Below are 17,315 nucleotides of genomic sequence, written 5' to 3' on the forward strand. Positions count from 1 at the left end.
TAAATAAAGCCTGCCTATGTAAACCGCCTTGAATAAAGTCTTGAATAAAGACCAAGAAAGGCGGTATATAAATACCTGTTGTTGTTGTTGTTTCTGATCTCGGAAGCTAAGCAAAGTCAGGCCTGGTTAGTACTTGGATGGGAGACCGCCTGGGAATACTGGGTGCTGTAGGCTTATACCATAGTCTTTCGAGACTGAAGGTTGCCAACCACTTCTCATAATGCTAGGACTCAGGGATCACCCAATGAAGCTGGCCATCATGGGAGACAAGACGCTGCACTAGATGGCCAACTGGGCAGAACAAGCAAGGTTCATTACGTGTTCTTAGAGTCAGGCACTGCAGGGTTTCTCAGAAACAGCAAATAATCCATTTCCCCGTGTACAAGCAGTTGTGAAGCTCTGCAAGAAGGTCTCTCCCGCATTAACCATGAGAGTTACAACCAGATTCACACAGTCACGCATCATTCTACACTCCATGCCTTGACTGCAGACAGACTCCCAAGCCCGTACGCACACACAAGCTTTCTGGCCTGATAAGCCCATATATGGGAGGTTTCTGAACACTCGAGGGGAAAGGCAAAATAACCCAGGGCGGGGAGGAGGGATGATGCGTGAGCCTGTCAGTGGAATTAACCAAGATGCAAGCCAGCAAGAGCCATATATGGGAAATGTTTACTGTCTTTCAAAGCACCACACAGTCTAGAAGATAAAGGCTGAATGAGAAGCCAACCTTGGGCAGCTCCTTCGATGATCCCCGGCAGATCTAGCAGCTGAATGTTGGCTCCTTTGTACTGCAAAAGAACACAGAAGACTAGGAGGAGGGCTGGGCAAGGCTAATCCACTAGCACTCGTGCGCATCATATTTTATTAAAGTACTGCATATCCGTACCCCTTTTCCAAGAAGCTCCAAGCGGTTTACGGCATTAAAAGATGGCTGTTTAAAAAACCAACAACATCTCACAGACTACAGCAACACAAACAGAGCCATAGAGAACAATGCTGTCAGCCCAAAGCCTGGCAAAAGAGGCAAGCCTTCTGCCCCTTCCAAAATATCACATGAAACTGAGCAGGCCGGATTTCTCCCACCCTACTGCAGGAACGCCAGCTGCACAAGCTCAGGTATTCCAAGCTTAGGGGCCCATCAGATATTTCATGTGCATCTCAATTACATACAGCAGCAATTTTCAAAAGGTCCACAGGTGTGCCGCAAGAGTTTGGGGCACAGCAGTTGAAAACAGCTCAAAAACTCTTCTGGGTTGAGTGTTGGGAGAGTTAGAACAGACAAAAGAAAATATTTCTTTACTCAGCGTGTGGTTAGTCTGTGGAACTCCTTGCCACAGGATGTGGTGACGGCATCTGGCCTAGACGCCTTTAAAAGGGGATTGGACAAGTTTCTGGAGGAAAAATCCATTACGGGGTACAAGCCATGATGTGCATGCGCAACCTCCTGATTTTAGAAATGGGCTATGTCAGAATGCCAGATGCAAGGGAGGGCACCAGGATGCAGTATCTGGTGTGCTCCCTGGGGCATTTGGTGGGCCGCTGTGAGATACAGGAAGCTGGACTAGATGGGCCTCTGGCCTGATCCAGTGGGGCTGTTCTTATGTTCTTAACTACAATTCCCAGGAAGTCTTGCAGGTCTCTTGTTATCTGGTGTGCTCCCTGGGGCATTTGGTGGGCCGCTGTGAGATACAGGAAGCTGGACTAGATGGGCCTATGGCCTGATCCAGTGGGGCTGTTCTTATGTTCTTAACTACAATTCCCAGGAAGCCTTGCAGGTCTCGTTATCTGGTGTGCTCCCTGGGGCATTTCGTGGGCCGCTGTGAGATACAGGAAGCTGGACTAGATGGGCCTATGGCCTGATCCAGTGAGGCTGTTCTTATGGGTTCTGTGGTTCTGTTTGAAAGAAGAGCCAGCGAAGGAAGGACAGACAATTTGTGACTACAGACAGTTGCCCTAAAAACAGAACCACAGACTCCAGAAGTCTCCTGGAAGCCGAAAGTGACATCACAAGAGGTGAAACCCATGAAGACCACAGTGTGCCATGAGAAGATAAATGTCAAAAATCACTGACAGCTTTGTATATCCAAATGGGACCTTCTGCAAAATGTGTGGTCTACCACTGAGCCATGGCCCTTCCCTTCAGAGTACCTCTGGAAGATAAGGAGCTGCTCAGGATACAGACCCTCAGAAGTTATTCTGCCACAGCAGGTCCACGAGGACAGCACAGGCATTGCCAACCAAGCATCTGTTCCAGGCTAAAAAGATGATCTGACGGGAGCGCACTTACCTCTATGACCCCAGGAATACACGTTAATGTGGTGAACTCGTATGAAGCGGCCTCGCTAGCCGTGGAGGTCATTAAACTGAGAAACGTGGACTGGAAGGGAATACAGTCATGTTATCACATGGAAAGGAAATGACTTTTTTTTTTTAAAGGCAGCTTAAGGGGGAATATATGGAAGTGAGTAAAATGGCGCAAGTTTTTCCTCCCTCTCTCACACTACTAGAAGCAGGAGTCATTCCACAAGACTGATCAATGGGAGATTTAGGAGAGCCAAAAGGAGATACTTCCTCATGCACTGTGTAATTGGTCTATGGAATTCACTGCCACAAGATGCAGAGGTGACCACTAGCTTGGAAGGCTTGAAAAGGGGATCAGAGAATTTATGGCGAACCAGTCTATCAGTGTCTACTAGTCAGGATGGCTTAGTGCTACCTCTGGGTTCAGATACAACATGTCTCCAAAGACCAACTGTAGGGGAATGATGGAGGGAGAGAGGGCAGGCCTTCATCTTCTGCTTGTCAACTTCTCAGAGGCAGCTGGTGGGCCACTGTGGGAAAAAGGATGCTGGCCTAGGTGGACCTTGGACCTCATCCAGCAGGGCTCTTTTTATGTTCCATTTGAAAACAGGCATTCCTTTTCTTCGCTCACTACCGGTGTGCCTGTCTTTTCATCTAGGAGCAATGCTTCCTTTTAAACCAGGGAAAGTGACAGGCAGGCAGACAGACAGGCAGGAGTATTTCACATGGCACTGACCTTACCCACAGAAGGAAAACCAATCAGCGCCACACGGGCATCTCCAGATTTCATCACATCAAACCCTTCGCCTTTCGCTGCGGCCGATTTAGAAGGCTCCAGAAGCTGGGCTCTGTACTTGGCAAGCTTTGCTTTCAGTAGGCCAAGGTGGTACTCGGTAGCTAGGAGGTTAAAGGAAAACACACATGTGAAGCCTTCCTTTGCTTTGTATCTCTGCACGTAGGACGGGGGGGGGGGGAGCATTCACTGCTGAATTTCCTCCCATCACTCAGAGAGAGACATGACCTACTAGCTAGAAGGAGGATAAAAGTCCCACTAGGTCTTTTCAGGGTTGAGGTTTTACACCCCACAGGTTTTTAGGGCTGCTGTATTCATTGTGGGGATCTTTAAACTAGTGGGAACAGGACATTAGGTCAGTGGTTCCCAAACTGTGGGTCCAGGACCCACCAGTGGGTCATGACCCAATTTTATTGTGTCGTGAAACTGACAAAGCAGATGAGGCTATGTGCACCAAAGCTGCTACTTGGGGGGGGGGGGACGCTATTGCCTGATTATAAACATACCCCTTGGCATTTATAAATCAGGTGCAGCCTCTAGGGCAGTGTTTCTCAACCAGTGGTACTCATACTGCCATCGGTACTTGAGGTGGTGTCCAGTGGTACTCATGGGACCCCCACCACCCAGCAGTGAGCCCAGCAATGCAACATGGCAAGCAGCAGTAGGAGGCTCGGCTTGGTGCTTTTCATGTGCTTGAACTCAACAGATGAAGATGCCCCTCTGTCTCTGCACCTGAGGGGGCCAGGAATGTCTCCACCTGCGGAACTCCTGTCAGCCCCCACCCTGCCAGGTAGGAACCCTACAGGTGAAGATGCCCCTCCGTCTCTGCACCTGTAGGGGCCAGGAATGTTGTCGCCTGCTGAACTCCTGCCTGCCTCAGCCCTGCCAGGCAGAGACTGAACAGGTGAAGCTGCCCCTCCACCTGCTGAACTCCTGCCAGCCCCCAGCCTGCCAGGTAGGAACCCAACAGGTGAAGCTGCCCTTCCCTCTCTGCATGGGGGGGCAGGAATGTTGTCCCACTCCCACCTGCTTCAGCCCTGCCAGGCAGAAGTCCAACAGGTGAAGCACCTGGGGGGCCAGGACTGCCTCCCCTGCTGAGCTGCTGCCTGCCTCAGCCCTGCCAGGCAGGGACCCAGCAGGTGAGGCTCCCCAGCCCAGACCTTTGTTCTTCTGGGTCCTGGCGATCTCCTTCTCGATCTCGGCGATCTTCTCCAGGATCCCCATCGTGGCTGGCAGAGCAGGTTGAGCCGGAAGTCGGGCGCCGGAAGTGGCTACGAGGGTCCGTCGCCCAAAGAGTCCGGCTGGGAACAGGAGCCGCTCCCTTTGGTTCCACCCCTGAGTTGGGGGGAGGAGAGGCAGGAGGGGGAGGGGAGCTCTCATCCCTCCCACTCCCCCCAGCACCTCTTAGGAGGGGGAGGGGTCTCTTCTCCCTCCCACTCCCCCCAGCACCTCTTAAGAGGGGCAGGAGGAAGAAAGCAAGGGGGGGGTCTCTTCTCCCTCCCACCCAGCCCCAGCATGGAGGGGGAGGGGTCTCTTCTTCCCACCCACCCCCAGCACCTGTTAGGAGGGGGAGGAGAAGGAGGCAGGGGGAAGGTGGAAGGGGTCTCTTCTCCCTCCCACCCACCAGCACCTGTTAGGGGAGCAGGAGGCTTTCCCACAGCTGAGGCTCTGCCCTCCCCCCTTCCCCAAACTGTGGTCAGGGCCCCCCCCAGCTTCCACCAGGGTCAGGTGAGGCCAGGCAGCGCTGCATCAGGTGGTCTCCAGGGCACAGCAGGGCCAAGGACCGCCTGCCACCCTGTGGAGCACCACTGGTTAGCCTGTCCTTTCACCTCCACCATCCCTGACGCGCCTGCCAGCTCCAAGTCTTCCCTGGGGGCCCGACCCCAGCCGCAGCCAGTCTCCATCCCTCTGGCCTCTTGTGGCAAGGCTGGCTCACCACATGGTCCAACAGCACCCCAGTACCCATAGCAGGGCACCTAGGATCACCATTGACCCCTCTCTTGCCCTACTCAGTTGTTCTCAAACTGTGGGTTGGGGCGCACTATGTGGATCATGAGCCAATTTCAGGTGGGCTCCCATTCATTTCAATATGTTACTTGATGCTACCTTGGTATGTGACTGCATTTGGGGACATGTTACAGACCTGTACTCTTAACAAGCTACTATGTATATTCTTTTAACAATGATAGTCAGTGGGACTTACTAAGTCTGGTAGGATTGCAGCTGAGGACTGTTAAAAACGTTCCTGCTTGATGGTGTCACTTCCGGTCATGACATCACTTCTAGTGGGCCCTGACAGATTCTCATTCTAATAAGTGGGTCCCGCTGTGAGAACCACTCCTACATGGTAGAGGGCACAGCCAGTGAGTTGGGCTCACTCCTATTTACTCCACTCCCCACTCAATCAACAGAAGGTGGATGATGCAAAATCTCAGTCTTGTACCAAAAAAGCTGGGATTAAAGCCCTACTACAATGACCCATCATTGGGGGGGGGGGAGAAAACACACACAAGCCACCTCCTTAAATAAATGTTCTTTTTAATTTGGACACTGACAACTCTGGAAAACTCAGTCCCCTTTTCTGCATTTCATCTATAAATACTCTTTTTAATACTCTGATTTACAAGTTAGCTTTATAAAACCTTTCCAGAAAGACTCCCAATATCCCTCCTCATCAGCATTCTGCCTGTAACAAGCCCCATCTAGGTACGCTCTACAAACACGACACAGACACACTTCATAATTGCTCCTTGGTTTTAGCTTCTGAGACTGTTACAAAGGGGAGGGAGGGAGGGAGGGAGGAAGAGTAGTTAAAAGTCAAGGCTTGGAGAAGGAAAGAGAAAGATACTGAAGAATAAGCTTTTTTTCATGTTTTACTTGAAAGGCAAGCAGGGATTTTTGCACAGCAATGTCTACCAAATCTGAATCTGGGAATCATCACAGGCCTTTCTGAATATCATGTTGATGGCTCTGGAGTTTTGGATGGTGCAGTCAGCCGCAAGGGAGTCTTCTGTCATTTCCTTCAGGGAACTCGGGTCTCCAGATTGGAAGATGATTGACATTTCAGGGATTTCTGCTGTGAAATGCTGAATTTTTTGAGGAAGCAAACTCTGGTTCCAAACGAGCCACAGCAAAGCAGCCCTTGATATCTTTCAACAGCTGTCTGGAAGGACAAGTCACAGCAGATGGACTTTATTTTTGAAATAAAGCTTTCAAAAAAAAATCAGAACTAAAATTAGACGGAGGAATGAAATTGTTCAGCTTGTCTTTTGGAGGAGAAGGTTCTTGTTTGGGATTAGGTCAGCCGATCTCACCTATCCCCCCCACCCCACCATTATTTTAAGATTGTGCTGCCACACAACACAGAGGGCTCGCTAGGAAACACAACAGCCTCGAGTCCCCCTCCTCCTTGAGCAGGCAGCAACAAGCTCCTCCGTTTGTTTATTCCAATATTGTAGGTGCATCAGTTCAGTGACAGGGTAGCTCTGAATACTGCAACAAAATGGGGGAAGGAAATGAGAGGAAGCGCAACTATCACACCTACTTCAAGCATTGATGGGTGCACACAGGAGCTTAGCAGGGTGGTTGCGCTGGCATGGTGCACCCAGGCTATTTTGCCCTCTGGCACTTGGGCTCCTTTTTGCACATTACGCTGAAGGTGCGTGAGGGAGAAAGCACAATCCTGCTTGTGCTTCCTCCCCTCCTGCCTGCTGTTCACATGCAAGGTCACTTCACTGACCTGAAGCACTTCTGAAGAATCACCTGCAAGAAGCACTTTTACTTGGCTGATGTCACACTAAGAACAGCCATTTCCATACAAGTTGCGTCCCAAAGCTCAGCCGAGCGGACACAAGCCTACACTCTCACTCTTGATGCTATGCCCACTTTCTCACAAAGTAGCACAAGTCCCTATTTACTAGGGGAAGTAGCCTGGGATGTGTTAGTCCCAAGGTCAGCATATGCATGCATGAACAGTCATCTTGTAGACCAATGCAAAGCAAGCAGGGTGAAGGAGGAGGAGGAGGGAGCAGCCATCTGCATGTGCTCTCAGGTAACTTCCTTTCTGTTTCCAAGTGCTCGCTTTTGCCAAGTGAATCGGAGGTGAAGGAGTGTGACTGGTCTTAATGTCGCAGGCAGAGGTTGCTTCTCCAAGGCAGGTCTAGAAACTGACAACACAGGTCTCTTTCCTGGATTCTTCTGGAAGACACCAAAATGCAAAAAAAACAACAACCAACCCCTTGCCCAGCATCACGATAGCCGCAGCACTGAAGCCGCTATCTCCTCTGAAGGTGCAAAACCTCCATTCAGATCCGTTGGGAACACCATTCTGGACCTGGATCAACACCAGCTGCCTACAGTGTTGTTTTATTGCCCTGGCTCTTCCAATTTTCCCACCAAGCAGCAGGTAGCATCTTCAGGGAAGGGGCGCAGAGGGAGAAATGTTGGCTGCCTTTGCTTGGGTATTCAAGCCCCTCTGGGTCCAAGGGATGGCCTGTGCAGTTAATGCAAATGCTTGACCTGATATATACATGTGCTAGCCAAGACCCACACCACATTCCTGTTAAGGCTTAAAAATCAGCAAGTCAGTCACTGCAAACATACAGTACAGCATTAGAGAGAGGAAAAAAACAGCAAACCTGAATTAAGCAAAAAATAATACCAGTTAGAGAAGGGCTTTGCTTTCTCCTGTCATTCAATCTAGAATGATCTTTTAAAAAAACGCAACACCATGCAACTGCCTTGGTCTATTGATACGGGACTGGGCTGTGTGTATCCTGTGCCTATGAAGGCAGGGTTCTGAAAGTTGTACAACGTATGCAAATTGAGCAAGAGTGCACCAATTTGCTTTGTTACTGGTTTTGGTCATAGGAGCAGTAAGGAGCTATTCGGCACATAGATGCTCCATCCCCCCCCCACCTCCAACCAATGGAAGCCTTTTTCTGACTCTGCTTTCTGCAATTTCAGCAGCCCAGCCATTCTCAAACATATTTTGGGAGCCATGAGGTTGTTGTTTTCAAACTTACAAAAGCTGACTGCTAAAACCCGATAGCACCATCTGTGTATGGTGCCCCCTAAGAATTGAGACAGACACACAGCCCTGGACAGAGGGAAGAAACTGGCCACTAGCCCCAACTGACATGTCCCCACTGTCCAAGCTACTCTGAAAGACAACAGAGTCATCTGCAAGCAGGAAAAGACCAGCTGCTTTGGGGGCTGCCTGCTTTAAGTTACCCTGCAACTCCTAGGCATCCAAGGTTTATTAGGCAGAGGAGTTTGCAAGGGACCAGACATTTTCTGCAGCAGGGGGTTGGCTCTGCAAGCTCTTAGGCTCACAAGCTGTTCGATGCTCTCGGCCCACAAGCCCGAAAGGTTGTCGTCGCTGCCCTTCCCTGTACCAGCCAAAGGCACAAACAAACAGAAGCAATCCTTGCAAAGCCCTGCATGGAACAGTATCATGTTAAAATAGGACAGCAACTTGGAGACTACAACACAGACACGCGCACACAAACCCCACACAAAATTTGGCACAGAAGCCTTTGTTACTGAACGTTCTGAAGTCCGAGGAGAGCAGTTTTTTTTTTAATTATAATTTCTCTTCACTGGAAGGTTTCCTTTCCTTTTTTCCTTTCGGTCTGATGAAACGGTTGCAAAACACACCAAATGTTTCAAGTAGCAGCAAAGAGTCGGAGCGTGTGCTGGCAGCTCGAGCGTCACACCACGCTAAGCGAGCTTTCGGGAAGGAGCGGGTGTCAGGCGGTACACAGAGAGACGGCCTCCATCACCCAACACTGGCTTGCAATGTGAAAAACGGCAGAACCAAATGAGGAATAGATCTGTGCATTTTCTGCAGGCGCCTTGGGGCAGCAGTGGGGAAAAAACAGGTCATAAAAATAGCAATTCTCTTTCTCTTTTAAAATTTTAAGTAGCCTTTAAAGTTTCTCAGTTCTCAAGGATCTTGCGCTTCGCAAAAACAGAGTTGCATTTCCCACTCAAGCTACTCTCCTTCGATGCGACCAAGTTCAAGCTGTCCTCTGTGATTGGTTAATGTTCCTGAGCGATCCAGACTCACTAGCCAACAGGAACTGACATTTGGTAGGCCCTCCTCCTTTTGGCCAACTCTTTCCTTAGCAGAGAAACACAGCTCTGGGACCCCCTGCTGTGCAGAGAGCCTCACAGGATATTTAGACATGGGCCTGGCTCAAAAGAACAGGGCACCTCTGGATGACTGCTGTTAACACAACCCATAAGTAGAGCCCACGTTAAAAAAAACGCAAACAGGTAGTGGCTTACGTTTGCCTCAAGGGAAATCCAGCTGGGAACAGCCATTTCCTCCCCCAGCAGGGATAGGAGGAAAGGACTTTCAGGGACCGAAAGACTAGCTGTGCAATAGGAAAAAAAAGTGCATTGAATGGTAGCTTTAAAACCAGATTTAAGTGTCAGGTTTGCCACGCAGCTGGAGGGAGGATCACGCTCCGGCAGGTCAACATTCACGCTCTCGTGCCAGTCTGGCTGCCCGGCAGCAGGAGAGCCCGGAGTCTCCTGTTCTCACGCAGGGACACAGTGATGGTCTTAGCAGAGCATGCTCTCTCCCTGGCCCCACTGGCCACCTCTTGATGCCATGCTTGGTGCCGCTGTCACCGGAATTCGTAAATGGGCGCGCTGTACTCGGGGACGTGAGTCAAGTTCAGGGATTGATACCTGAGAAGGCAAGTAAAAGCATGTTGAGGAGAACAACCTGGCCCTTCTGTGGCTCCTCGTTAAAACAGTGGCTTTCAAACTACTGACTGCCTGGGAACTTTTGGTAGTAAGTCCTCACAGGTGCCCTGCCTGCACATGAGTTGGGGGGGGGGGCTTGGTCCAGGCTGTGCTCTCATTTGGCTAGGGGGAAAGAGGGAGGCCTGTTGGGCCCAGCTGTTGCCTCACAAGCTTGAGCGCACACACTGTATAATGCTCTCTCCTGGGGAGATGCATTACAAGAGGAAAATCAGTGTGGCCTGCTATGTGTGCTGGTCATTACTGCAGCTTCCAGAGAGACTGCAGGTGGCTCCCCAAGTTCCACCACCACCTTCTGGAGGGGCCAGGAGCCTCCCAGGACATTTGACAGTCAGCCATTCCACCAGAAGCTGCTGAAGAGCAGTCATGTTAACTCCAGTTATTTAATGTAACAAACAGAAATGTGCTCAGTGGTATTTTGGGTAAGTGGTTTAATGGCTAAATAAACCAATAATATAATTTCCTGCAACAATCTGAAAAAAATCTGCTTTAAGTAAAGTCAGAGCAAACAAATATTGGTTCAAAACCCACCCATACAAAAGCCTCAGCCTCTCTACAGTCCATTACATCTTTTATTAGGCACGCCAACCAGGGGACCACCTGACCCTTTGACACCCACCAAAGCCCACACCCTCAACTCTCAAGCCAAGAAGTTCATCTTTCCATGCGCTAGAGCACCATGGAAATCTTTCATTATACAAGAGATTATATAGATAAGAATGCTAATTTGACAGGCAATATGTTAATAGTGGGAACGTTGACAGCTAGAAACTGGAAGCCTTAAAAAGAGAGAAGAAAGGACGCACCATCTGTTAAGGGAATGGCTTAAAAAAAATGTGATGCTCTGCACATTGACCCCACAGATGGTGCACTGTGCATGCACAGGACTGGTGGGGTGCGATGTTTTTAATTACCAGCAAGTTTACTGCTACATTGCTTGCCTGACTGGGCAGCCTGAAAGTAATTCCATCCTCTGCTGCAAGTCATTTTATTGAAGGGGGAATGTTTACTCAGAGTATCACCTTCTTTTTAAGAGGTCAGGCAGCACATAAACCTTTTTAATAAAAACAAGGGGAAAATTATTGGCCACGTTGTGGAGATGTGCCTAAGATCAGAGCTGTCAGGAGTATCGACACCGAGTCAAAGAAGTTCACGTTGAGTGGCAGTCGTGTTCAGACCCTTCACACATGCAAGGCAAAATATTAATGATGTCCTTTCTTTGGGAAAGGACTTGCAAGTGGCACCAGAATGGCTGACAACCCAAGCAGTGATTTCTCCAACAGCCTGCTTTTGCGGTCACGTCACACTGTTTGCGTCTTCCATTTCAAAGATGGGTAGAAGTCTACTGAGCTCTCTCTTTTGTGTAGACAAATTCAATACCCTTGTCTAAAAGGGAGCCTGGAGGGTCAGGACACGAGAACGTCCTTGGCACCAAACGGTCAACAGCCCTGATTCAGGGGGCTCAGCAGGTATGCAAGCAGACGGAGGGGTGGACCACCATAGAGCAGATGCCCTCCCCCCAGCAGCCCTCTTACCATTCTGAACTCCTGTGATAGTAATAGCCCTCTATAGATGCTGCAGATTTCTGGAAGCATATGTAATAAAACCCAGCAAAGGAAGCACCGCTGATGTCTTTGATGGTGTGGTCGGGGACCAGGAACTGTTCCTGCATGAGAGTTGGACAAGAAGATGAAAAGCTGGGAGGGAGCATAAGGGCAGAAGCTTCGTCTGTGCTTTGTGGGGCACTGGACATGCCTCCAGCCCAGCTGGGTCAAAGGGCACCTGAAAGGGCTGTTCGAAGGCCTAATGCTCATTACTGAAGTGGGGGAGAGATGGGACTGTCCTTTCCAGGTGCCTAACTTTCTGGAGAAAGCTGGAGCCACCCAACACATGAGGCTGTGCATCACATCAAGAGCATTCAAGGAAATCCATTCTCCCGACTGGGAGCAGAAGGGAAGGGCACCTTGGGCTTCAGTGCAGGGTCCCTCCAGCAGTGCCCTTTGTGGAGAAGATCTGTATCAACCCAGTTAAGCAACAAGGCATCACCTTCTGGCCTTACCCATCACCACAAGATCAAGCCACAAAACCCCAGGCTTCCTGGAGAAAGATGGGACCCAGTGATGGCCATGACTCCTAGTTTGCAGGCAGGGAGCTGCAGCTTAGGAGGGGCTCTGCCTTCACTCCCTCCCTGCTGGTGTGGCTGGTTTGCCATCTCCAGCCAGCCCCCCCTTGCTGCACACGAGAACTTACCTTCCACCTCATGAAGACAAAATCATCGTTCTTCAGATCCTCATAATCAAAGTCATCTGAGTTAAATGTTTTTGCGTATTGGTAAAAGGCTGGGAACTTCCCCTGAAAACAAAGACAGTACAGATGCCTCGACTCCTGATGAGTTCAAAGACCTGCCAGCTTGGTGATTCTACCAGCCAGAGTGTGGACATCACCAATTAAAGGGGTCCCTGCCCACCTGCATTTCAAGGCAGGGCTGCAACTTTTTCCAAAAAGCGCCACAGGGGCAGCTATGTCAGCCAGCAGGCATGCAGGAAACCTGCACCCTTCCACTAGATTTTGCCACTGAACAAAACGAGGAAGACTACAGATGAAGAGTGACCACAGATCAAGCATTGCTTGCCAGAAGTGCGAGTTCGCACCTGTTTTGCTTTAGTCTCTATTGGGGTAGAGATACTCCGATGGAAGTTGTCAAGCACCACTGCCAACTCACTTCCTACAGGCAGGAAGCTGAGCAGCCTATTCAAGGCCACTCAGAGGGAGTGAGAGAGAAAGTCTGGATGAAGCAAGACTTGGCTGAACGCTTCCTGCTAGACAACCAGCACCTTGCTGTTCCTGAATTGGCAAGCCTGAGATGTGCTGCTTCAGGGCCCAACCCTATCCAACTTTCCAGCTCCGATGTAGCCACAATGCAGCCCCATGGTAAGGGAAAACATGTTCCCATACCATGAGGAGGCCCTAGTGACCACCACAGGATGCAGCACACATCTCCCACTGGCACAACTGCACCAGCACTTGAAAATTGGATAGGACTGGGCCCTCAGACTGCAGAGGGAATGCTTCCCCTCTCATAAACCATGGCAGGAAAGAGGCCCGGCTAGAAAACCTTCTCTTCAACGTGACACTTTCTATACGGAGGGACTTTATTCCAGAAAGAAAAACACTGCATCATGTGAGCCCCTGCATAGCACAACCCAGACTCCAACAGCGCACTTCTGCAAGACACGAGCCAAGGCCTCTGGCTGAACCAAGGCACTCACCCAATGTTTACGATCAACGTCTTCATCGGCATCCCACTTCCGTGTTAAAAACGGGTGCTTTTTACTTATTATCTCCCCTTCAAAGAATGTTGTAAGGGTCGGATATTCCTGCAAGGGAGTATAGGAGAAGAACATAGCAAGAACTCAGAACCCACCCAGGCAGGTTTCCCAACTTCACACGTGAGTTGGTTGCGGCCACTTCAAGAAAAGAAGGCATAGAGCAGCATCCCCAGCACACACCACAGAAAATTGCACCAGGCACTCACCTCCGTAAGGCCTTTGATCTTCAAGTATCCACAGAGATAGGAGTTCTCCATGTCCACATGCTGGGGAAAAAGAGCGAAAAGCCTTCTGTGACTGGGTGCCCCGTGCAACGGCCACCTGCCATGACAAATGTGGCTACTAATTGGGCACTTGGAACAGTGTGATGCACAATTAAAGACTAGGGGCCCAATCCTATCCAATTTTCCAGCACCTGTGCAGCCTCAATGCAGCCCCAAGGTAAGGGAAACAAATGTCCCCATACCTTAAGAAGGCCTCTGTGACTGCTGCCCCACCACAAGATGCAGTACATGCCCCATTGGCACAGCTGCACCGGCACTGGAAAACTGGATAGGATTGGGCCCTAGGTTGGAAAACAACACCATATCCCTGCTGAATCAGACCTGAGCCCATTCCGAGCCCAATCCTATACCTGCCTACTCACAAGTCCCATCATAATCAGTGGTGCTTACTCTCACGAAAGCATGGATAAGACTGCAGTCTCAGGGCCTATCCAATTTTCCATTGCCGGTGCTGCTGTGCCTATAGGGTATGTAGTGCTTCCTGTGTTGGGGAGGCAGTCTTGGAGGCCTCTTCAAGGTATGGGAACATATGTTCCCTTACGTAGGGTCCGCTTTGCAGCTGCCCTGATGCTGGAAATTTGGATAGGATTGGGCCCTCAGTCAAGCAATCTGCGTCTGACAGCAGCCAGATGCCTTGGGAAAGCTCACACACAGGACTGGAAGGTTCCAGGCCTCCCCTGTTGATGCCCCCCAAAAAACTCTACCTCTGGGCATCAAGGGTCCACTGAGTTGCCACTGCTGAGACCTGATCACCAGGAATGTCTCTGTCATATTTAGCTCAAAGGATGTCCTACAGACCAGCAAGACCTCTGAACAGTCCTATACTCCCCCATCCCCACCCTGCTCAAGGAAACCCACCAAAGCCAGTACACATGGAAACCTCTCAGCTAGTCTCCGAGACCAGGCTGAACAAAATTGCTTGTTTCTAGGCAACTGCAAATTGGGATGGGGGTGTGACTTTTTTTTTTTAAAGCATCAACATTACATAACCCAGTAATATCTCAAAACGTCCTGAGTACCAGCACTGACTTTCTGGACGCCCAGGATGTTTGCAGCTCCGATCTGAGACGCCACAGCACTCAAGCCTCTTTTCCCCATATCCTCCAAGGGCCACAACACCACGTCTGCCCTTCTGAAAGGGAAAATGGGGCAGAGGACGCTGCTTTGGGCTTCTGAGGCAGGAGTGCAAAGTTGAGAGACCGTCTTGTTGTCCCAGCCATACTGACCAAATGATATCACCCACTGAAATGGTTCGGGGAGGAGAAAAAAGGGGGCCAAGGCAACACCTTCAAGCACATTCAACTCTTGCTCTCCAGCCTGCAACTTCAGCACCACCCTTGCCTCTCCAGCTGCACCTCTGCCTCCTCCACCCAAGCGTTCTGCTTTTCTTGTTAAAAGCTTGCCAGCTGTAAAAGCTTGCAGCTCTGCTGCTCTGCCTTATCCCTCCTTCCTATCAAGCTCAGCTGTTTCCACTGAGTCCCTGTGCTCATCTGCAGTGCTGCTCCCTCCAGAGTCTCCTCATCAGGGGTTTCTTTCAAGCAAGTCCATAACACTTACAAACACAGACAAGAGTATTACTAACCAGCTAACCCACAAACACATTAGACATTTGTGGCACCAAAAGCCAAACCATCTTCCAGTTCAAAGGCATGCCCCACCTGGTCACCTGGAAGCAGTTCTGACCCTATGGTAGAGGCAACCAAAGCGAGCAGATTTATGGGGGCTTGTCAGCTGCCCCCCCTTCAAATCCCCTCAGCAAATGGCTTCAGTTCCAGCTGCAGAGAAAAATTTGAAGAGATGATAAATGTTTCTTGCAGGGTCCTCAGAGACACAGCAGGGCAGGGAGCACTGAGAGACATGTGCTGCCATCACAAAAGCATCTCGATCATCACGCTGCCTGTCTTGTGAACAAATACAGTCCTGGAGGCAACAAACAAACAACGACTGGCAATTGCTATTCAAGTGTCCTGACCTTAAAGCCACTGGCTGAGATGGACCCATGAGCTGAGGCCCACAGAAAAGCCTGAAGCCCCATTGTTGGGTCCTACAGCTGGTCAGGCTCTGAGCTTTGCCACTCTGAGCACTTGGGAGGAAGAGTGAGATACGAGAGTGATCCAAGGATGAAAGAAATGCCTTGCTGGGAAGGGATGCTCTCCAGGATTGTGGACAGCCCCCAGTACTATTGACTGTGCCCCTCAGGACTATACACCCCCAGAACTGTGGATCACCCCCCTGGACTGCCCCCAGGACTATGGACCAGCCCCCCTCAGTCTGTAGACTGTCTCCCCCTGGTCTGCCCCCAAGGACCATGAACCACTCCTCTGCACTGCCCCCCAGGACTACAGAATGGCTCCCCCAGGTCTGCGGACTGCCTCCCGCAGTCTAGCATTCTAGCAGCAGCACATAAGAGTCTTGCTGGATCAGGCCCACGTAGTCCAGCTTCCTGTACCTCACAGTGGCCCACCAGATGCCTCAGGAAGCACACAGGACAAGGAGAGAGCTCCATCCTGTTGCCACTCCCCTGAACTGGCATTCAGAGACAGCCTACTTCTAAAACCAGGAGGTTGCTCATACTCATCACGGCTTGTAACCTGTGATGGATTTTATCACTAACAATCTGTCCAATGCCCTATTTAAAGGCGCCTCGGCCAAATGCCATTGCCACATCCTGTGGCAAAGAGTTCCACAGACTAATTCCATCCTGGATGTTTGCTGTGTTTCATTCTCCCGGCTCCTGGGTCTGGCTTTAGCAGCTCCAATGCTGAAGCACCGAGTCTTTGGAGGTAGAAAGGCATAGTTTTCAATGCAAGGCTGGCTGTCAGGTGGAGAGGGTAGGGCAGAACAGCAGAACCAGCTGTTCCAGGGCATTTGGCTCCCCCCCCCCGTGCCTGGGGTGGAAACTTCCTGAGTTGTGGGGAGGGGTGCCCTCCAGGATTGTGGACAGCCCCCCGCACTGTTGACGGAGCCCCCCCAGGACTGTACACCCCCAAAACTGTGGATCACCCCCCCTGGACTGCCCCCAGGACTATAGACCAGCCCCCCCCCCAGTCCGTAGACTGCCTCCCACTGGTCTGCCTCCCAGGACCATGGAACACTCCTCTGCACTGCCCCCGAAGACTAAGGAATGGCTCCCCCAGGTCCGTGGACCGCCTCCCGCAGGCTGCCACCCAGGTCTGTGGACTGCCACTCCCATATTGACTCCCAGGACATCAGGCTGTGTCCCGCTGGGTCTTCTCCTCGGGGTCAGTGGGCTGCCGCTGCACTGTGCCCCCCAGAACTGTGGAGTGGCCCCCCAGACCTGCCCCCTGGACCCTCCCAGGACTGACCCACTCAGTGTTAACCCCCAGCAGCACTGACGGGCCCCCCAGGCCTGCCCCCCCGCCTGAGCCTGCGCCTGTCCCCAGGCCTGCCCCCCCCGCAAGAGCCCCCCAGGCCTGCTCCCCCCGCCCCCCCGGGGCCGAGCCCCCCGCCCACCTGGAGCACGACCTCGACCTCGTAGGCGCTGCCCTTGGAGCGCTGCTGGCCGCGGAACTTGGCGCCGCTGTAGAGGCGGCTGGTGCTCACTCCGGGCTGCGCCGTGTTGATGGGCGGCGGCGGCTCCAGGCGCGCGGCCGGGGGGACCGCGGGGGCGCCGGCGGGCGTCGTGGCGGCGGCGGGGGCGGCCTGCGGGCGGCGGCAGCGGCAGCGCGGCGAGGGAGGCGAGGACGCGCTCCGCACCGGCATGGCGGGCGCTCCGGCGGCTCTCGCCTCCCGGCGCTCGGCTCAGGCGGCGGCCCTGCTCGCGGCCGCGCCCCCATTGGCCGCCGCGGAGGCGCCCGTGTCACGTGGGAG

General features: G+C 51.7%; 2 protein-coding genes across 2 annotated transcripts in view; both read right to left on the reverse strand.

The window, feature by feature from the left end:
• DRG2 (developmentally regulated GTP binding protein 2) overlaps nucleotides 1-4,351 on the reverse strand; it is a 10,616-nt gene extending 6,265 nt beyond the window's left edge. The window contains exons 1-4 of the mRNA XM_066640532.1: nucleotides 4,258-4,351; nucleotides 3,041-3,201; nucleotides 2,291-2,380; nucleotides 731-791 (exon numbers count right to left, since the gene is read on the reverse strand). Coding sequence (XP_066496629.1) covers nucleotides 731-791; nucleotides 2,291-2,380; nucleotides 3,041-3,201; nucleotides 4,258-4,321 — 376 coding nt within the window. The 5' untranslated portion in view covers nucleotides 4,322-4,351. The remainder of the gene's footprint in view (nucleotides 1-730; nucleotides 792-2,290; nucleotides 2,381-3,040; nucleotides 3,202-4,257) is intronic.
• A 1,830-nt stretch (nucleotides 4,352-6,181) lies between these two features.
• On the reverse strand, nucleotides 6,182-17,207 carry GID4 (GID complex subunit 4 homolog). The gene is made up of 6 exons (XM_066640864.1): nucleotides 16,959-17,207; nucleotides 13,407-13,466; nucleotides 13,141-13,248; nucleotides 12,122-12,223; nucleotides 11,407-11,537; nucleotides 6,182-9,796 (listed from the first exon to the last, which is right to left on the reverse strand). Exons 1-6 carry the CDS (start codon nucleotides 17,205-17,207, stop codon nucleotides 9,733-9,735), a joined length of 714 nt encoding a protein of 237 aa, XP_066496961.1. The 3' UTR covers nucleotides 6,182-9,732.
• Nucleotides 17,208-17,315: the final 108 nt, after the last annotated feature.

This window comes from Tiliqua scincoides, chromosome 13 (assembly GCF_035046505.1).
Source record: "Tiliqua scincoides isolate rTilSci1 chromosome 13, rTilSci1.hap2, whole genome shotgun sequence".
Lineage (NCBI taxonomy): Eukaryota > Metazoa > Chordata > Lepidosauria > Squamata > Scincidae > Tiliqua > Tiliqua scincoides.